Genomic DNA, 17989 nt, shown 5'->3' with positions numbered 1-17989 from the left:
ATTTGTAAATTGTTGATCACATTTCAGAGGTGAGCAGTTCATCCTGGAACACATAAGATCCGGATGGATGGTTCAGATTCTTCATGTTAAAAGCCTCAAATATTTGAGGAAATTGGAAATCTTAGAGATTCATGGTGCATGTAACATTCCACCAAAAAAGCATATGAAGCTTCCCCTCCTACATTTTAATTGTAAGTATTATATTTCTGAAGTGAATAACTAATTGATCCAAGACCATTTGTTTAAAGCAATCGGTATCTTGCGTCTTAATCCAAAGTCCAAACTAGTGCTACCATCTGTTGTTGTCTCAAAACTTGTTGTGATACATTCACATATATTTCTTTTATGTTAAGCACAATTTTACTCCAGCTAATCACCAATCCAGTACTAGATTAGCACCAAACTAATCTTTCGAATTAGGGAAAGAAACTAGTCTTTCGTTTTCTGTAACAATCATGTTTCCCATTTCATGTTGAGGATGAAGCATCCGTGTTCGTTAAGAGAAAATAAAATATATATAGTTTACATTTGCAAAGTTAAAGGAAAAATAAAATATATATATGATGCTTTCTGTTTCAGAAAAGTAAAGGCTAAGGAATCTCATAAAACACATACATACACCTATAAATCTATAATATGTATCCGGCACCAACCATTACCAATCATATATATATATCCATCAACTTCTCTACATGTATATGTAGATTTTGTATACTTTATTACGACTCCATTTTGGCTTTAGTTGTTAGTTCAATATTTGAATCCTTTTGCTTTGAACCAAAGCCAAAGTAACCCAACCCAAACCTTTGTATTTTGTTAGTATGAGTGAGTCAGATACACATCGGATATCATACGTACTCCACACCTTTATTTTGTATAATAATGATTTTACTTCAACTTTTCTACCTGCGTAGTGATGTGTCTCAGGCACACGTGCGTCCCATAACATCTTTGACATCTCCTTATAGTTTCCTTTCACACATATCTCATAAAATGATAAAATAAGACTTCTTCGCCATTGTAGGCAACTAGGCATCGATTTATTTGGTATAGACTACAATTGATTTATTCTGAAGGCTGAAGCCAATCAAGAGCTTAAAGCCTGTTTTGAATCCCATTGAGCGTAATTGAGGTGGCGTTGTGCTTGTTTATTTGCTTCTCTATTTGGTATCTTTGCATGAAGTGGAGTGCTCAGAAACAAGAAAAAATCCTTGAGGATGCAACAAAAAAAAAACAACGAATATAGAAACTAATCCAATTAGCTTCTATCTTTTCTTGTCATAGTGACTACAAAGTACAAACCATATACTAACAGTAACAACTACTGTATAAAGAAAGTCACAAAAATTAAAGAATTAAAATTTTGCAGAGATGGCACAATGGCAATATATAAAACCATATTTTTGTGTGGTTTACGCCACAGTCTGCACCTTCTCTCTGTACATTTGCTCAGCCCACGACATAATCCGAACCCTCTCGTTCATCCCAAAGCTTCTCTCCGACACCACACTGTCTTTAACCAAAGAGTTAACCCATGACACATCTGGCTCGTCCCTGTAATCTCTTGCTACGTTATTGTTATTGTTGTTGTTCCCATGGATTCCAAAGGAAACACTTCTTCTCATCTTATTAAGCTCCTCTCCTTTCATTCCCCATTCGAGCTTCCCGTTTGGAGATCCCCAATCAGAGAGATTAGACTGTTGTGATGCTTGAGTAGTTGCCGGTTTGAAACTCAAGCTGCGTTTCGCAAAGGCAGATGATCTTGCTTTCATCACTGCAACCGCAGCAGCTGCTGAAGAGTCAAACCCGTGGTGAGAAGGCTGTTGCCTTACCGGGGAAGACGGATAATGTTGGTTCATGTTTTGACTCATCTGAGAATTCCTACTTGGAGAGGAAACATAAGACCCGAAACTCTCTTCCACATTGTTGCCAAAACCGCGGAGTCTCAGTTCCATCTCCATCTCCATATCGATATCTCTAGCGCTCAGTGTGGACTTCAACCTGCTTCCACCATTGAGCTGCAAAGCCGGTGGAGTAAGAGTATTGACTCTGTTCTGCCATGAGTTTCTTGGAGATGAAGGAACACCATTAGCCATTGGAGACACTGGAGGAGTCGAAACTCCTGACGTATATGCAAGAGGAGACAAACCAGGCATCATCATCTCCACGCTGCTAAACGGAGACTGAGCTACAGCAGAGCCAGTTGAAGCATTAACAGGTCTCATCTCTTCACGTTTATGCGCAAAGAAACAAACTCTCCTTGCACAACCCGTCTCATCTTTACAAAGCCTGGTTTTATACTGAGCAGGGTGAAGCCACGACTCGAAAACACCGTGAGCATACTCACAAGAATCTCCTTTAGGGCATGACCCTTTACGGAACTCGGGACAAGGGACACACGTGTAAGGATACTTCCTCGGATCTCTCCTCCTCGCGTTCTCTCCCGGATGAACAAAAGCACACTCAGTCCAATCATGCGAATAAGCCCTCGAACAAGGCTTAACCTTAAAGCTATACATCCTAAACTCATCACTTCCATAAACCCCTTCGTTAATATCAGGTAAAGACACATCAGCTGGATACTTGGACACAATCTTGATCTCTTCTTCAACCGCCTCATCGATCAAACCGCTAACACGGCCTCCTCTCAGCAACAACTCAACAGCCTTCCTCCTCGGACTAGCCACGAATCTCGAAACCCGAACAAACACATCCAAAGGTTGGTTCCCATTAGCATCAACAGAGTTAACCAAAGCAGAAGCATCAACCAAGACGTTGATGACTTCAACCAAATTCACACAACAGCCAGCAACAGCACAATGAAGCGCAGTGACTCTCTCTTCACCACAAGCTCTGTTCACATCAGATTTACCAGTGGAAACAATGAAAGACAAAACCTTTACGCTTCCATACATAGCTGCAACCATCAAAGGCGTTCTTTCTTCAAAACCCATCTTCTTAGACCCGACCCGTCTACAATACCATAACCCTGACTCATCCAAATCAAGCCCTTTCTCTTCAACATCTCTCTTGAACGAGTCGAGATCATCACAGGCAGCGAATTCGAGGAGAACCATTGTATCTTCTTTCTTTTGTCTTGATTCGATTTCAGTTAAGGTTCTTGAAGAGCAGAGATTGCTCTTTGGTCCACTACACATAATAAAAGTATCCTGTAAAGAAAAGTAATTGATGATGAGAAACTGATATTAGAGAAGAATATAAAGGTAACTTTCTTTTGTTTGTAACTTTTTCCATATTCTAAGATTCTCTCTTCTTATATGCAGATTTTGATGTCCGCAATTTTAGCGGATATATGAATGAAAAAAGGAAAGGACTTTTCTACTAAGACAAGCATACGACCGTTTCTACTCTTCTCCGTTGAAAATTAGTTAACCAAAAAAAGGAAGTCAAAGACAAATCAAGTTAACTAGGTAAGAGACCAGACAGAGTATTGTAAGAAATAGCAAGACTTGGTAACCGAATTAGACCATTGAAATAAAACGAAACTGGAGATTTTCCACAGGGAGAAGGAAGGGGACAAACCTGGAATGAAATTGAGAAGAAAGTTGGAAGCTTTTGGTTTGTTTTTTTTTTTGTTGGATTGAGAGAGAATGAGGGTGATGATGGAGAAACACAAGTGGGGTTTTGGGGTTTGTTTTTAAAGAAGAAGAATGGAGTGTGTCTGTGGAGGATTCTTTAAAAAAGGTGTTTCACGATGAAGGAAGGTTCGCTCTTTCTTCCTCTTTCTCTCTTCTCTCTTTGGTCTTCTTCTTTTATTTTTATTATTCATGATTGTTTTATTTTATAATAGTAATTAATACTTTTCTTTGTTGTTTTCTTCGACATATAATATGGTTTTATAAGGTCAAAAAGTCAAAAAAGTAGAAACCAAAACTTTCAACGGTGAGCCTTTGTCGCTCTTCTGCTGACTATTCTACTACTACTACTACTACTCTAAAATCCGTTTATTTTTGGGACAACTGACATGAGAATCAGTTAATTTTAGTACGTCAATCTATGACAATTTCTTGGTGTGATTAAGGGAGCACAGTTTTTGTATTTGTGGATGGAGAAATGGTAAATTTTGGAGTTGAGGGAGTGATAAAGAGTTGATGAGACACACACTACTTGAGTAGTAGTTAACTCAAAAACTAACCGGTTACGGCGGTAACCCTTGAACACGCGTGTGTATGATAGATCCACCACCACACACACACAACACAACTAGCACGCGCTTTTCAAGAGCACGTGAAAGAGACTTGTACCAGTCAACTCTTCTACCACTTGCTTCATTCAGCTCTTCGAGTTTTATAATTAAGCTGTCTATTTCCATCAAAATCCGAAGCCAAACCCAAATTAATAATCAGTGATTATTAAAAAAAATTATAGAGAGAGAGAGAGTCAAGGACGCGTTCTCTAATATCTTCTTTCCCTTTGGGTGGGCGACAAAATTGTCTTTCACTTTGGCTGCCCTCTCTCTATTTCATTTGCCCTTTACTTTATTTTGCCATTCATTATTAAACAAATTAACACAACCCCTATCTTTCTTCAACTTTAGTATTTTTAATAGTAATTGATCACACAAAACATGATTGTTATTATTTATAAGTATTCTTTTATTTGTTAATGCAATCATGACTGTAGGGAATCTATAGATTTTCATCAACTTGGAGTTTGGGGGTAATATTGTACTGTGTCATATTATGTAGTATATGGAAGTTGGTTGGTTGAAGAGTCAAAAAAACTAACTTAGACTGCGTTTTGGGGTCAAACTCATTAATAACAAATTATTTCTTATGCAAATCTTCCAATTATTGGATTTGTTTCCTCCATATGAATTTTCCACAGTTTTTTTTTTCCGCTAAGTCAAAATTTGGACTTCAAACAAAAAAAAAACATACAATTATTATGATGGAGATGTCCATTATACTACATGTATGTTATCTAGAAAAACCACACGATTATATATATATGTATTATTATCTTTATGAAAAGCGGACTGTGAATACTAACGATGTTAATAGAAGATAGGGTATGAAATTATATTAAATATGATAAGTGATCACGAAGGCCAGTATCTTTTTGTTTATTTTGGACCTTGCAAAAGCTCGTGGATAGTGGATACCCTCATGCCTCATGTACTATTCGTTTTCTTTTTTTTGGTTATTTCATATTACCACTTGTTTTATCACAAAAGACTACTAAATGGCTAAAAAGTACATCGTACGTCAGTATATAATATGGACAAATAATGAATAGATTGAATCGTTTTGCTAACTAAATCAACAGTTACAAAGGAGGTCAACATCAGGTAAAGAGCGAAGTTTAAACTCATATGAATTACTTTTAATTTCATCTTATTGATACGTTGCTTATCAAATGCAGTAGGTATTTTTCATTCAAAGAAGTTTGTCGAAACCGATATAATTTGATATTTTGATGGATCGTACCAATGACGATATGATGTATTTTTATTTCTTTAGAAAAAAAAAACTACTTCCGAACCATGTAGAAAACAATGTTAAAATAATAAGTTCATTCTCAGTTGCCGGTATCTGAACCTATGACTTTGAAAATTATCAATGTTTTGAAAAACCAGCTAGTAGCTTAGTATACCAGTTGAGTTATCAATAATTGCATTTTTACACTAAAGTTTTCGTTATACTATCTGTCTAATTTTTTCTTCAGTACGTCGTAACGATTCGGAAGCCCTAGTTTTATAGTAACACGTGGGCTTCTCCTCTCTCTATACATATATAGTATCAAGAATTTTGCAACCAAATTTCTCAACTTTAAAAATCGATATAAGTTTGTCGGGATTTTTGAGTGACCCTTAAATACACACGAGTAAATTTGTTGGGCAGGTTTCTAATGAGGCCTAACTAGTTTTTTGCTGCAACTTCGGCCCAGTCTATCCACAGACAAATTAGTTCACTGAAAAAAAAGATTAGTTTCTAATTGAAGCCCCAAGTACGAGGGTTATATAAATGTGCTTGGACTGATGATCTTACGGTGATCTGTATATATGCTAAGCTCTAATTTGTCTTGGGGTGATACAAATTATAATGAATCTCTCAGGAGGTAAAAGTATGTGGCATTTTTTTTTTCTCTTGTGAAATGGATCGTACGTACAAATGGTTGTACAATGTTTGCTGATGAATTTGAAATGGTATAAGTGTTACCACCTTCTCTCTTACGTACCTTTTCTAAATTTCGAACATATTTTTTTTATTTCTCGTCTCAAAACTCCTTACAACATCAATCATCACCATTATGCCTATGTAACAAGTTTTCTCAACTGGTTTTGGCTAATGTAGGAGTAGGCTAATTGTGGGTCTGGACTCTGTTTTTTGGTTTCGGGAAAGCTTCATGTAAGTGTTTGTAAGTAAAGGGTATCCTATCACCAAATTATTAATATAAATCAGTTGACCAAAAAAAAATGTCTATGTAACCAATCAAAATCTTAAAAAAAAAAAATATATCTATATTTTATACCAAAAAAAAAACCAAACTTTAAAATATATGATTGGTACAAAATGGTATTAAGCACTTATATAGGTGTAACTAATGATACAAAGCGGTACTGTAGACATATGTAGTTGGTAACTTGGTATAACATATTATTCAAAGTTAAGTAAAAAAAAAAAAAAATTGGTTTTTTTGGTTTTGGCCAGGCTAGCTAACCTTATGTTTAATTAATACTGATTTTGGGGAATATTTGGATTGTTAAACCGGCTCGATTTGTTAAACGTTTATGATTAATGATTATATATATATGTACAAAGTACAATATATGGTTTTGATCTAGATCTGGTCAGGGTAAACGAGTTTATTATCGGTTTTACGATTTTGCATATTTACAAACTGGCTCGAATGTTAAAACTTAAACGTTTAGGACTATAATAACTTCTTTCTTATATTAGGTATTTTTCTTTTGATAATCTCTCTTTATAATATTAGATAATTATTGTATTATTGTGAGCTTTTTGCTAAAATAGAGAAATGGATCGGTTCTTAAGAAAGAAGAAAGAGAAGCAATAAAACGAAGTTGGCCGACATGACGCAATGACTTAGGAAAGTAGAACAAAACTAATTTTATATTATATAGTTTGGTTATTGAATCTTGAACTAGCTACAGAAAATGACTCAGAAACCACTAAATATATGGATTTCCAAAAAAGACGTCCACTATTACTATACTGAGATGACGATATGTTTCATGTCTTTCCGCTATGATAATCGATGTTATCAAAATTGTTGAATAAATGGTCCACAGCATTTACGGCACGTGCCAAATTAGTTCCCCCCAATATACTTCACTTCATGTCTTAAAGAGTTCTTTTTTTTCTGATAAAGAATTGTCTTGAAGTTGCGTATACAACTGGTGCGATGATCTAATGCTATCTTTCTCTATCTCACTTCTGATTCGCTTCGTCAAATATGATTTTATCCGCAAAATATTAGACATGTGCGGTAATCTGTTTCGGATTATAATAATACACTCTAGAAGATTTTTTTTCGTACGGCAATAAAACTACTACTGATCGTTAAAAGCAGGTCAAGTCTCGAGCTGGTAAGATGGCAAACCTTCGATTGTTTAAAGTCAGATTTCATGTGTCATTTTCTAAGTTTAGTTAGGATCGATGTTTAAATAATTTTAGTATATCCCAAAATGACAAACTAATCTACGCTTTAGTTTGTTTAAAAAGAAATTTATAAATTTCGATAATTTTGTAAAATGTCCAAAACTTATAAACCGTAAAATTAATACAACAATAGTGCGTTAGTTCGGAATCCAGATTATTTTACAAGTCGATATCACATGACTGCAAACGCATTATTGTATCACAAGTAGCCAATCAGAACGCAACTTCTGTGTAGCCAGTGTGTCGTGGCTTATTCCTATTGGAAGTCGATGACTGCTGCTCTATCTTCTTTGTCTTTTTGGTGCTTCCATTTGTTTTGTTGTCTGTCATCGACTTTTCCGACAAGATCCACCGTAAGTTTTTAGGTTTCCACTAAGGAAAATTGATAGATAGATCAAAGGCCTTCGTGTTTCGTTTCTAGCTTATGGTAATATTTTTCAGCCAGTATATCCAACAAAACAAGTACTTACATGACCATCTACTAGATTTTCTGACAAAAGACTGAAGCAGTTAGCAGTATATGCAAAAAACACCAATCCCCACGTTTTTGTCATATGATCAGTATTAGTGTATGACAAGGACGACAAGATTCGCAAGAGTGTACTAATTTCAGTTTGTTACATTTAACTGCCCATATATACCTTCTTCATTTATAACTACGTCTCAAGGATCATAACCAATTTTCTAATATCTATGTATATAAATATAACATGATCACACCTAAAATGTGTGTATCTGGTTTGTTCTATGATGTATAAATGCACTTCAGATGCCGTAGGACTTAAGCACCTTAACCAATTTGCAATTTTTCCTTTTAGTTTATGTGGATCATACAACTACAAGAAAACAAGCCTTTTGCGAGGACACATTGCGACGGAGTACAGCTCTCGCAAATTTGCGATAGATTTGTTAGGGATTTACTAGAAAATAAAAAACCATAGCACATTCCTCGCAAATTTGCGACGAACTCAGCCGTCGCAAATCTGCTGCTCAATTGCGACGCATTTACGACAAATTCGTTGGGAAGGTCCCTTTCCTCGCAAATCCATCGCAATATTGCGACGATTTTGCGAGAACATACTCCATAGCAAATTTGCTATGGAATTGCAAGTGATTTGCGAAAGCCATAGCAAATCCATTGGAAAGTTAGGATAATAATTTTTTATAAATATTACAAAACTTAATAGAATTTTTCTGAAATACATTTGAATGTGTTCATAAGGTGAATTTACTAACTTTTAACATTATTTTGATGGTTTTTACAAATTATATATTCAAGGTTTGCGACAAATTTGCGATTGATTTGCTAGACGCATAGCAAATTTGTCGCAAATCCATCGCAAACTACTCAAAACATAGCAATTCCCTCGCAAAAAAAAACTTTAAACCCTTAACCCTAAACCCTAAACCCTAAAGACTTATTACATTACTATTAATGATTAAAAAAGATGAATCCAAAACTATTAATCAAAGATAGCAGTGCAACACAAAATTGTTAGAGAATTGGACAATTTGGCAAATATTTGTCTCAATGTAATTAACATATATGTGATATAGTGTAGAACATCATCATGTTTAGAGTAAGATGCAAAATTGGATAATTTTGGAAAGTTTGATGATAGAAAAGAGTATAATGAAACCATTGGACCTTATAATATACTTGAAAGTTAATTTGACTAATTTGTTACAATTATTTTGATGGTTTTTGCAAATTAGATATTCAAGATTTGCGACAAATTTGCGACTGATTTGCTAGAGCCATAGCAAATTCGTCGCAAATCCATCGCAAACAACACAAAACATAGCAATTCCCTCGCAAATAGAAACTTTAAACCCTTGAACCTAAACACTTAAGACTAATTACATTACTATTAATGATTAAAATGATATAATTCAAGAATTATAATCAAAGATAGGGCATTAATGACAATTGCAAATCCTAAACCCTAAAGACTTTGCGAGGGATTTGCTACGTTCCCTTGCAATTTGCTCGCAAAAACTCTAAATTATAAAAATTTAAATTAATTAATATTTGCGATGCTTTTGCGAGGGAACGTAGCAAATCCCTCGCAAATTTTGCGTTGGAATTGCGACGCCGTTAATTTCCTACATAACTAAAAAACCTAGTTTGAGCGAAGCTCAAACCCAGCCGACAAACCCTAATTTCCTTCTTCTTCTTCCGATTTCTTTCTTCTCCGGTTGTTCTCTTCTCCGGTTGTTCTCTTCTCGTCTCTCTTCTCCGGTTGTTGTCTTCTCCTCTCTCTTCTCCGGTTGTTCTCTTCTCCTCTTCTCCTCTCTCTTTTCCGGTGAAACCTTCTCCGACCCTTACTCCTCCTCTTTTCTCTTTTCCTTTGAATCACTTATCCGGTAAGTCTCCTCCTCTCCCCTTCTACCTCTTTATAGTTAGAAAGTTTGCTTAGATTAGGGTTTTTAATTCGATTTTAGGGTTTCAAATTTGGGGATTCAATTTGGGGTTTAGGGTTATGATTCGATTAGGTTTTTAATTCGATTTTAGGGTTTCAAAATTGGGGATTCAATTTGGGGTTTAGGGTTATGATTCAATTTGGGGTTTTAAATTCGATTTTAGGGTTTCGAAATTGGGAATTCAATTTTTGTGTTTCTAATCAGTTTTTTTTTTCTGCTTTCAGATGTCTTCTCGAGACCAAAATGTTTCTGTAAACCAAAACGTTTACAGAAATTTCATTGCTTTTCAAGGGTTAAGTCCTCCAGTCTCTGCTCGAAGGACACATTCTGCTTCTGTTCCTCCCTGAAGGTTACCTTCTCCCGCTTTTTCTCAAGGTACATCACCGGCGATGCATGCTGATAATCCTCATGGAAGCTCTCCGGCGATGCATGATGAGAATCATGGAAGCTCTCCGGCGATGCATGATGAGAATCCTCCTCAGCAATCAACTTCGCGTATCAACAGTATTTCTGCCTCTCAAACTTTTTTCACTTTGGAACAGTTACTTGCAAGTCCCGGGCGTGCTGGCTTACCAAAACTGGATCCTAAGCGACCTCCGGATACTCTCTGGTGAGAATGTTATGTATCTAACCTATAGTTTATCTTTATGTTTTGTATTTTCAATGATCATCATTCCTTTTATCTTATGTTTTGTAGGTTTGACCAGGATTCTTCGGTTGCTGCTACTGTCCGGGCCATTTTTGAAAGAGATTTCAAATCAGCTCATGCCAATTGGACCCAAACACCAGGTCCGGTTGTAAACCGATGGTTTGAAACTTTTGCGGTAAGTTACAGATTGTTGATGTGTTTAAATTACAGATTTTGTTTGTTTATCACTTGATTCTTGTTCTGATTCTGATTCTGATTCATGTTATGTCTTTACAAGCAAACATATAACTGGGATGTGTCCATCAATGGAAGAGTTAGAGCTGAGTTTGAAAATAAGTTGAAGAGTCGGATGAGTGATCAAGTGTCTCGGTGGAAGGGTAAGTGGAAGAAGAGAGGTAATGACGCAATGCTGCGGTGGCTTGATCCTACCGTATGGGATGGCTTGGTCCAGTTTTGGTGTGAACCAAAATCAGAAGCAAAGAGTATCAATAGCCGTAATGCTCGCTATAGTGATCCTAATGGCACCGGCATACATAAGCACCGTTCTGGTCAGACCTCTTTAAAGCCCGAGCACGAAAGCTTGCAAGTATCTCTGTTTAACACAAGTTCATTATTCATATCATATCTACAATATAGTAATATAGTTGTTTCATTTCTCTGTTTTTAGTCTGAGAGTACTGGTGAGCCACTACCTGATTTCCTGCGAGTACTAGAAGACACTCATAGGAAACCTGATGGGTCGTTTGTTGATGGACTGTCTTAGAAGGTGTTCAATGAAGTGTCGTCAAAGATAGCTGAAGCTGAGTCTGAGCTATTATCAGCGGATAACATGGAGAGTAGTGCTTCTGGCGGGTTATCAGTAACTGTGAAGAACCAAATCTATGCCGAGGTAAAACATGCTTCATTGTTTTTGTTAATGTTTGTGTTTGTGTAAACTATGTGTGTAAACACTTATGGTGTTTATGTTTGTGTAAACACTTATGGTGTGTATATGTTTTGTTGGCAGGTTGCTCCGAAGAAAAAGAACCGGATATATGGGGTTGGTAACATGCAAGCAGAAGCATCTTCAGCTCATATTGGTCAACCGCCTCCTCCTGATGAAGATCCACTTGTTCTAGCTGCGAAGCTTGCTGCTGCCGAAGCTGTTCTTGCAACTCAGGCAACTCAGTTATAGAAGATGCATAGTTATGATGCATACTTTGATTATCTTGCAGAGAAAGATCCAGAGTTTGCTGCAAGGTTTCGCCGAGAAGATACAGCTGTTGGAGACATAAACACCGGAGAGGCAACCGGCAAAGAAGCTACTGGCGGCCAAGCAACCGGCGGAGAAGCTACCAGCGGCCAAGCAACCTGATGAACTCTCTTTCTCTTAATGTGTAATGTGTAATGAACAGCTTAGAACTTGATCTCCCTTGTAAACTTATTTTGTTATTTGAAAACTTAGTACTTCTAATTACAGCTTTAATTTGTATAAGTTATAAGGTTTAATTCTAATTACAGGTTTAATTTTAATTATAGGTTTAATTCTAATTAAGCTAACCAAAATGAAAATTTTAATTTTTTTTTATACCATTATTATTATTTGCGACGGAAAACATAATTGCAAAAGCATCACAAATTTGCGAGAGAAATACTAGATACGACATTTGCGAGGAAATTGCTTTTTAAACAAGTCCTCGCAATTTGCGATTAGTTTGCGAGGAAATTTTTTTCCTCGCAAAAGTTGCGAAGGATTTGCGACGTTGACCGATTTGCGAGAAGCGATTTGCGAGGAACGAACTTTCCTCGCAAATACCTTGCTTTTGTCGATTTGCGAGGGATTTACTACATATTCGTCCATCGCAAAACCGTTGTTTTCTTGTAGTGCAATAAAATGGAGGATTTCATTTGTTCTTTTTTCAAACCAAAACTAAACTTATAGTAGCTTACAAAAATTAACTCTATTAAAATAATTTATATTTTAGTGTATCTGTAGACATTTTTCAAATCATTACAAATTTTGCTTTTAAAATTTACCAATCCAGATTTTAGCTTTTTAAAAATCTTTCACAACAACTCTCTACTTTTTTGTTTCAATTATTAAGATTTGGTTAAATCAGGCAACAGTTAACAAAATACAAAACCAGTTTTACATCTACAAGATTAATTAATTATAGTTAGAGCCTCAATCAATCGAGAAAAGTGTCTATAAAAAAAACATTTGCAGTCTTATATTTAGTGGGAAATTTGAATTTCATGTATACAGCACGAAAATCTATATTTTATACAAGTGGTTATCTTTTGGCATTGTGTTTTTAAATATATATATAGTCTAATATAAAAACGTGAGAAATTCAACGAATGTCCCTCGAAAATTGGCGTCGAGATTTAACGTCGGCCTCATCATCTAGAGATACTTTTATTTCTCTGTGGTTATAAACTGATAGGTTTTTAAGTATCTATCCTATCCATTAGATCTCCCCGGCCGTTTGTCGTTTGATACACTAATCATTGACTCGCTGTAGTTAAAATCAAGAGAACCACATAAACATTTCAAATAATACTTATAACTTGATTATTATTTTATTAGGACAAAACAATGGTTCCGGTCTGTAATCGAGATATAGCTATTCAAAAATGAAGTGCCGGTCTTGAATTTAACTACAGAGAGTCAATGATTAGGTACATGCATTAGTGTATTTATAAGACGATTCGGATCATATATCTATTATGATGTCAGTCTAAACGAACTGTGAACCACTAACTTGCGTTGAGTTCATAAAAATAAAGAACAACAGTTTCGTTTAGTTAGTAAATATGTTCTGGAAATTATTAACATAAACACGTAACATCAATTTTTAATCTCTAGTCATGTGAAAAAAAAAAAAATCATTTATTTTTGCAGTGGATGAGACTTCATCTCTGGCGAAAGTAAGACGGTTTTTCAACTGGTTTACAAAGCAACCACTATAATTAATTATTTCACATAATATTTTGTAAGTTACTAAAAAAAACCAGAATAATGCATGCATCTATAGTTTTATCTTCTCTCTATATATATGACTTCCTTATTAGTACTCCTTCACTCATCCTCAGCCTCCTCTTTCAGCTCCCTTATCTCCCTTTGTCAACTAATAACCAAAAGCCATGAGCATGATCCAAGACTGGCCTGAGCCTATAGTCCGTGTCCAATCCTTATCTGAAAGCAACCTCCGAGCCATACCAAACCGTTATGTCAAGCCTCTATCTCAGCGTCCAAACATAACCTCTCACAACAAAAACAACCCTCACACGGCCACCACCAATCCCATCATTGACTTAGGTGGCTTATACACAGACGACATAACTCGTCAAGCCAAAACGCTTGATAATATCTCAGAAGCTTGTAGAGAAAGGGGATTTTTCCAAGTGGTGAACCACGGAATGAATCCGCAGCTCATGGACCAAGCTAAAGCAACATGGAGAGAGTTCTTTCATCTTCCCATGGAGCTAAAAAATATGCATGCTAATTCGCCCAAGACTTACGAGGGATATGGAAGCCGACTAGGCGTAGAAAAGGGTGCTATTCTTGATTGGAGCGATTACTATTTTCTTCACTACCAACCTTCGTCTTTGAAGGATTACACCAAGTGGCCTTCCTTGCCTCTTCATTGCCGGTATATTTTGTTTAAAAATTTCTTCTTACTTAGTTATAATTATATAAAAAGGAATTTCGTCACGTTTATGGATCTTTTTAATAAAAAGAATTGAATTTCCTAGCCTACTCACGTAACTCTAATCACTTCAAGCTCAATATATGAAACCTAAGATATTTTACAATTAAGTCTCTTTCTGTATATAATATTCATCTTGGAAAACTAAAGGCGACGTATACTAGTCCATCTTTTTTAGTGGATTATTAATTCATAACGCACGCACATGTTAAGAATATACTGCTAGTTGTTCAGTCGAGCTATTATTATATCTTAAAATTGATTCGAATTATATTTTAAAGAGATAAAAGAAAGAAAACCGAAATCTTCAAATTTTGGTTTTTCTTGTCATTGAATTATATAGGGATATATTGGAGGATTACTGCAAGGAACTTGTGAAATTGTGCGAGGAATTGATGAAGATATTATCGAGAAACTTGGGATTGCGAGAGGACAGGCTTCAAATTGCGTTTGGTGGTAAAGAGGAATCAGGAGGATGTTTAAGGGTTAATTATTACCCAAAATGCCCTCAGCCGGAGTTAGCTCTTGGTCTCTCTCCGCACTCTGATCCCGGCGGATTGACCATTCTCTTGCCGGATGAACAAGCCGCCAGTCTTCAGGTTCGTGGATCCGACGACGCATGGATCACAGTCGAACCAGCTCCCAATGCTTTCATCGTTAACATTGGTGACCAAATTCAGGTGACTGTTTTATTCGGTTCCTTTTTCATATTAATTACTTATTTATATGTATAACTATTTAACTATAAAAAAATTAAACCAAAATTCAAACTAAGAATTTGGATACATTTGCTGTTTGCTTTGACTTATGTCATTACTCATTAGCTAACCAATAATATTCGATTTCCTCCATAATAATTTACTAATTTCGTTTCTTCATTATTTTAGACTAAAAATTATCAATGATAAGGAAACGAAAGTAATATCACGTGGAGGGGACTTACTATTTTTTTTTTTTTTTTTTTTTTGAAGTTGTTAGTTTTGATAAAGCACGTGCATGCATCTTTCTTCTTCTTCTTCTTCGTTGTATTTTCTTTTTAGAAAAAAAGGTAAAAGGGTTTTGGAAAGAAAATATAAAGTTGATTGGAAATAAATCTACAATAAGGTATTGGTGAAACCACGTCGCCATATTCACTTCCGTTCTTTAATTCGACATGTGCCTCTACTAAAGGAAAAAGAAAAGGTCCAACAAAACCAAAGGGAACAGGAAGAAACAATTTCAACGTCTAAGACAAAGCTCACACATTGTTTACATGTTTCAAACGTGCTATAACCATAACCGCCGACCTAGTCAAACAAGAATCATTTTGATGTTATATTTTTAGCCACTTATTACTTTATTTGCTTTGTTAGAGTAAAATCCTATTATACGGCCTATTTATCATTTAACGAACGTTGAACATTTTGGTTTTGGTTAGATGCTGAGCAATTCAATATACAACAGCGTAGAACACAGAGTGATCGTGAACCCTGCAAATGAGAGGTTGTCGTTGGCGTTCTTCTACAACCCAAAGGGCGATGTTCCGATCGAGCCGTTGAAGGAGCTGGTGACCGTAGACTCACCACCTCTCTACTCCTCCACCACATACAATCGCTACCGTCAATTCATTCGTACGCAAGGACCACGTAGCAAATGTCATATCGAGGAACTTAAATCCCCTCGATAGTAGAACGTGCGTACATTTGAAGTTTTTATAGTGTTTTATCATGTTTTCTTGTCGTATAAATAAAGAGCAATGCTTTTATCTGTTACGTACTGTATTATAAATTGTGTTGTTTTATGAGGAGGTTTGCATTATGTTTTTAGGATATGCGTTTGATGTACGCATGTTTTTCTTCTGTTCGTTTTTTTTTACATGATAAAAGGTTGTGCGCTAAGTAATATATTCACAATATTGTTTTTAAAATATTACTGACGTTTATGTTTATGCCATATTTTGTGGATTTGAGGTCTTTTTTATATATGTGTAAAATATTCTCGGTTTTTGGTGCATCTGTTGTAGCGAGAAACCTTTTTGTTAAAGCTTTTGACGCCAGATCTGTAAAGAGTTTTTGAGAAATGAGTTACCTTTCCGAGTGACTTGATTACTCTTTCTTTTCCCATTCCATTAGGTGAATTAATATAGAAGTATCTTGGAAATTTTACGAATTTCTATATATGTTGTAAGCAAACTACTGACATATGATCATGGAAACAGCCACGATCACAAGCTAGCCTAGAGCTACGAGGAACTCAACTGTTCAAGTATACATATGATGATTCACACACAGAAACAAAGTTGTTTATGAGCAATATAGATACTGTTTAGTAGTCTCGCACACCACATCGTATGCAAAACAGGACAAATTAGAACAAAGGCAACAGAACAGAAACAACAACTATATATTGGATAGGGTCACTTACAGTCTCAGAGAACATGTCTTGCAGTGCCGTTGCAAGTTTTCACTTTCATCTTCCAAAGAATTGAGTAAGTGCAAATTAGCAAGAACTTTCTCCGTACCCAGCTCTGTTAACAATCAGCATCAGAGACAAACCGATGTGTATTTCGATGTTCGTGTATTGGAACTTGGAAGCTACGCTTGTTTTTGTTCCTCTCTGTTATTTCCTCTAAACACAAAAGGTGCAATGTTAAGAAAAACAACTCGTATAGTCAAGAAAAAAACATCATCCAATGTTAAGAGAATTTCAAAAGCAGTGCAACAAAATGGAAGCAAAACCCTATTAGGCGGTGGAAAGCACATTCTGGATTAAAGTAGTAGAAAAATAAAACAGATTACAAAATTAATAATAAAGACGAAGAAAGAGATAATAGTAATATATGATATGATGTGCATCGATCACTTATTCTTTCGTTTGACCTCATTCAGTTTCTTCTCCAACCAACCAACGTAACCTTAAATCCAAATTTTGTCATAAATACCAGTGAAAGATGCGCATGAACCAAATTAGTGCTTGGGATTTTTGTGAGGCGACCTGTGCAGCATCCTAATCAACCGGATTAGAATACCGATGAAGATTGAACATACCCATGGAGTTCAATGCTGATAGGTTCAGACTTGCAGATAACTTCAAGAACATCAAGCTCTCCAAAAATCTTGACTTGTTCATCAAATATAAGTCCACAATATTTGGCATCAAGTTTTCCAAGGGGAATACTGGATGCACAACCACGTTCAGGAGTATTGTAATCAAAAGACCTCTGTTGTTTCAGTAAAATCACGAAAGATATCTTGCACTTCGGAGTGTTTTTCAGAAAGTTGATTCACTATAGTAAAAGAAAACTCTGCGCGTCTTCTCCATCCAAAAGGCAAAGACTCAGCATCAGGGACCGCCAGAGACAGATACAGAGACTCATCATATTTATTTCCCTTTAAAGTCGCCACAACACGCCTGCAACCACAAAAACCATTGAAAACGTTAATGCATGGAAGCCCTATAATACCTAAAACAATGTATATTTCTTACCAATTACATCCATCGATCACGAATACATCAGAATATATCTTCTCATCATATTGCAAAGAAGAGAAATTATTAATCACCCATGTGAACTGGTTCTCATAAAGTCGATCCCCCAT

General features: G+C 35.8%; 2 protein-coding genes and 1 pseudogene across 3 annotated transcripts; 1 reads left to right on the top strand and 2 right to left on the bottom strand.

Moving 5' to 3' along the window:
* Positions 1-1188: 1188 nt before the first annotated feature.
* LOC104781487 (zinc finger CCCH domain-containing protein 47) lies at positions 1189-3829 on the bottom strand. The gene is made up of 2 exons (XM_010506171.3): positions 3544-3829; positions 1189-3170 (listed from the first exon to the last, which is right to left on the bottom strand). Exon 2 carries the CDS (start codon positions 3156-3158, stop codon positions 1413-1415), a length of 1746 nt encoding a protein of 581 aa, XP_010504473.2. The 5' UTR covers positions 3159-3170; positions 3544-3829; the 3' UTR covers positions 1189-1412.
* Positions 3830-13773: 9944 nt separating this feature from the next.
* LOC104781486 (jasmonate-induced oxygenase 3) lies at positions 13774-16317 on the top strand. Of its 2 annotated transcripts, none has more exons than XM_010506166.2 (3): positions 13774-14354; positions 14755-15091; positions 15829-16317. In XM_010506166.2, the coding sequence occupies exons 1-3, from the start codon at positions 13846-13848 to the stop codon at positions 16075-16077; spliced, it is 1095 nt and encodes a 364-aa protein (XP_010504468.2). In that variant the 5' UTR covers positions 13774-13845; the 3' UTR covers positions 16078-16317. The 2 variants fall into 2 exon arrangements, with proteins under 2 accessions (XP_010504468.2, XP_010504471.2); XM_010506169.3 differs by lacking the exon at positions 15829-16317 and adding an exon at positions 15383-15555.
* Positions 16318-17409: 1092 nt separating this feature from the next.
* LOC104784103 (MATH domain and coiled-coil domain-containing protein At3g58370 pseudogene) lies at positions 17410-17989 on the bottom strand (annotated as a pseudogene).

This window comes from Camelina sativa, chromosome 4 (genome assembly GCF_030686135.1).
Source record: "Camelina sativa cultivar CO46 ecotype springtype chromosome 4, ASM3068613v1".
NCBI classification, from domain to species: domain Eukaryota; kingdom Viridiplantae; phylum Streptophyta; class Magnoliopsida; order Brassicales; family Brassicaceae; genus Camelina; species Camelina sativa.
The sequence above is the reverse complement of the archived record's forward strand: the minus strand, read 5'-3'. Positions and strand labels throughout refer to the sequence as shown.

Excerpts from the sequence above, each read along its gene's own strand:
- LOC104781487 (XM_010506171.3), bottom strand. The coding sequence starts at position 3,158 with ATGTGTAGTGGACCAAAGAGCAATCTCTGCTCTTCAAGAACCTTAACT.
- LOC104781486 (XM_010506166.2), top strand. The coding sequence starts at position 13,846 with ATGAGCATGATCCAAGACTGGCCTGAGCCTATAGTCCGTGTCCAATCC. Across the intron at positions 14,355-14,754 it reads TCCTTGCCTCTTCATTGCCG|GGATATATTGGAGGATTACT; the intron begins GTATATTTTGTT and ends TGAATTATATAG. Across the intron at positions 15,092-15,828 it reads ACATTGGTGACCAAATTCAG|ATGCTGAGCAATTCAATATA; the intron begins GTGACTGTTTTA and ends GGTTTTGGTTAG.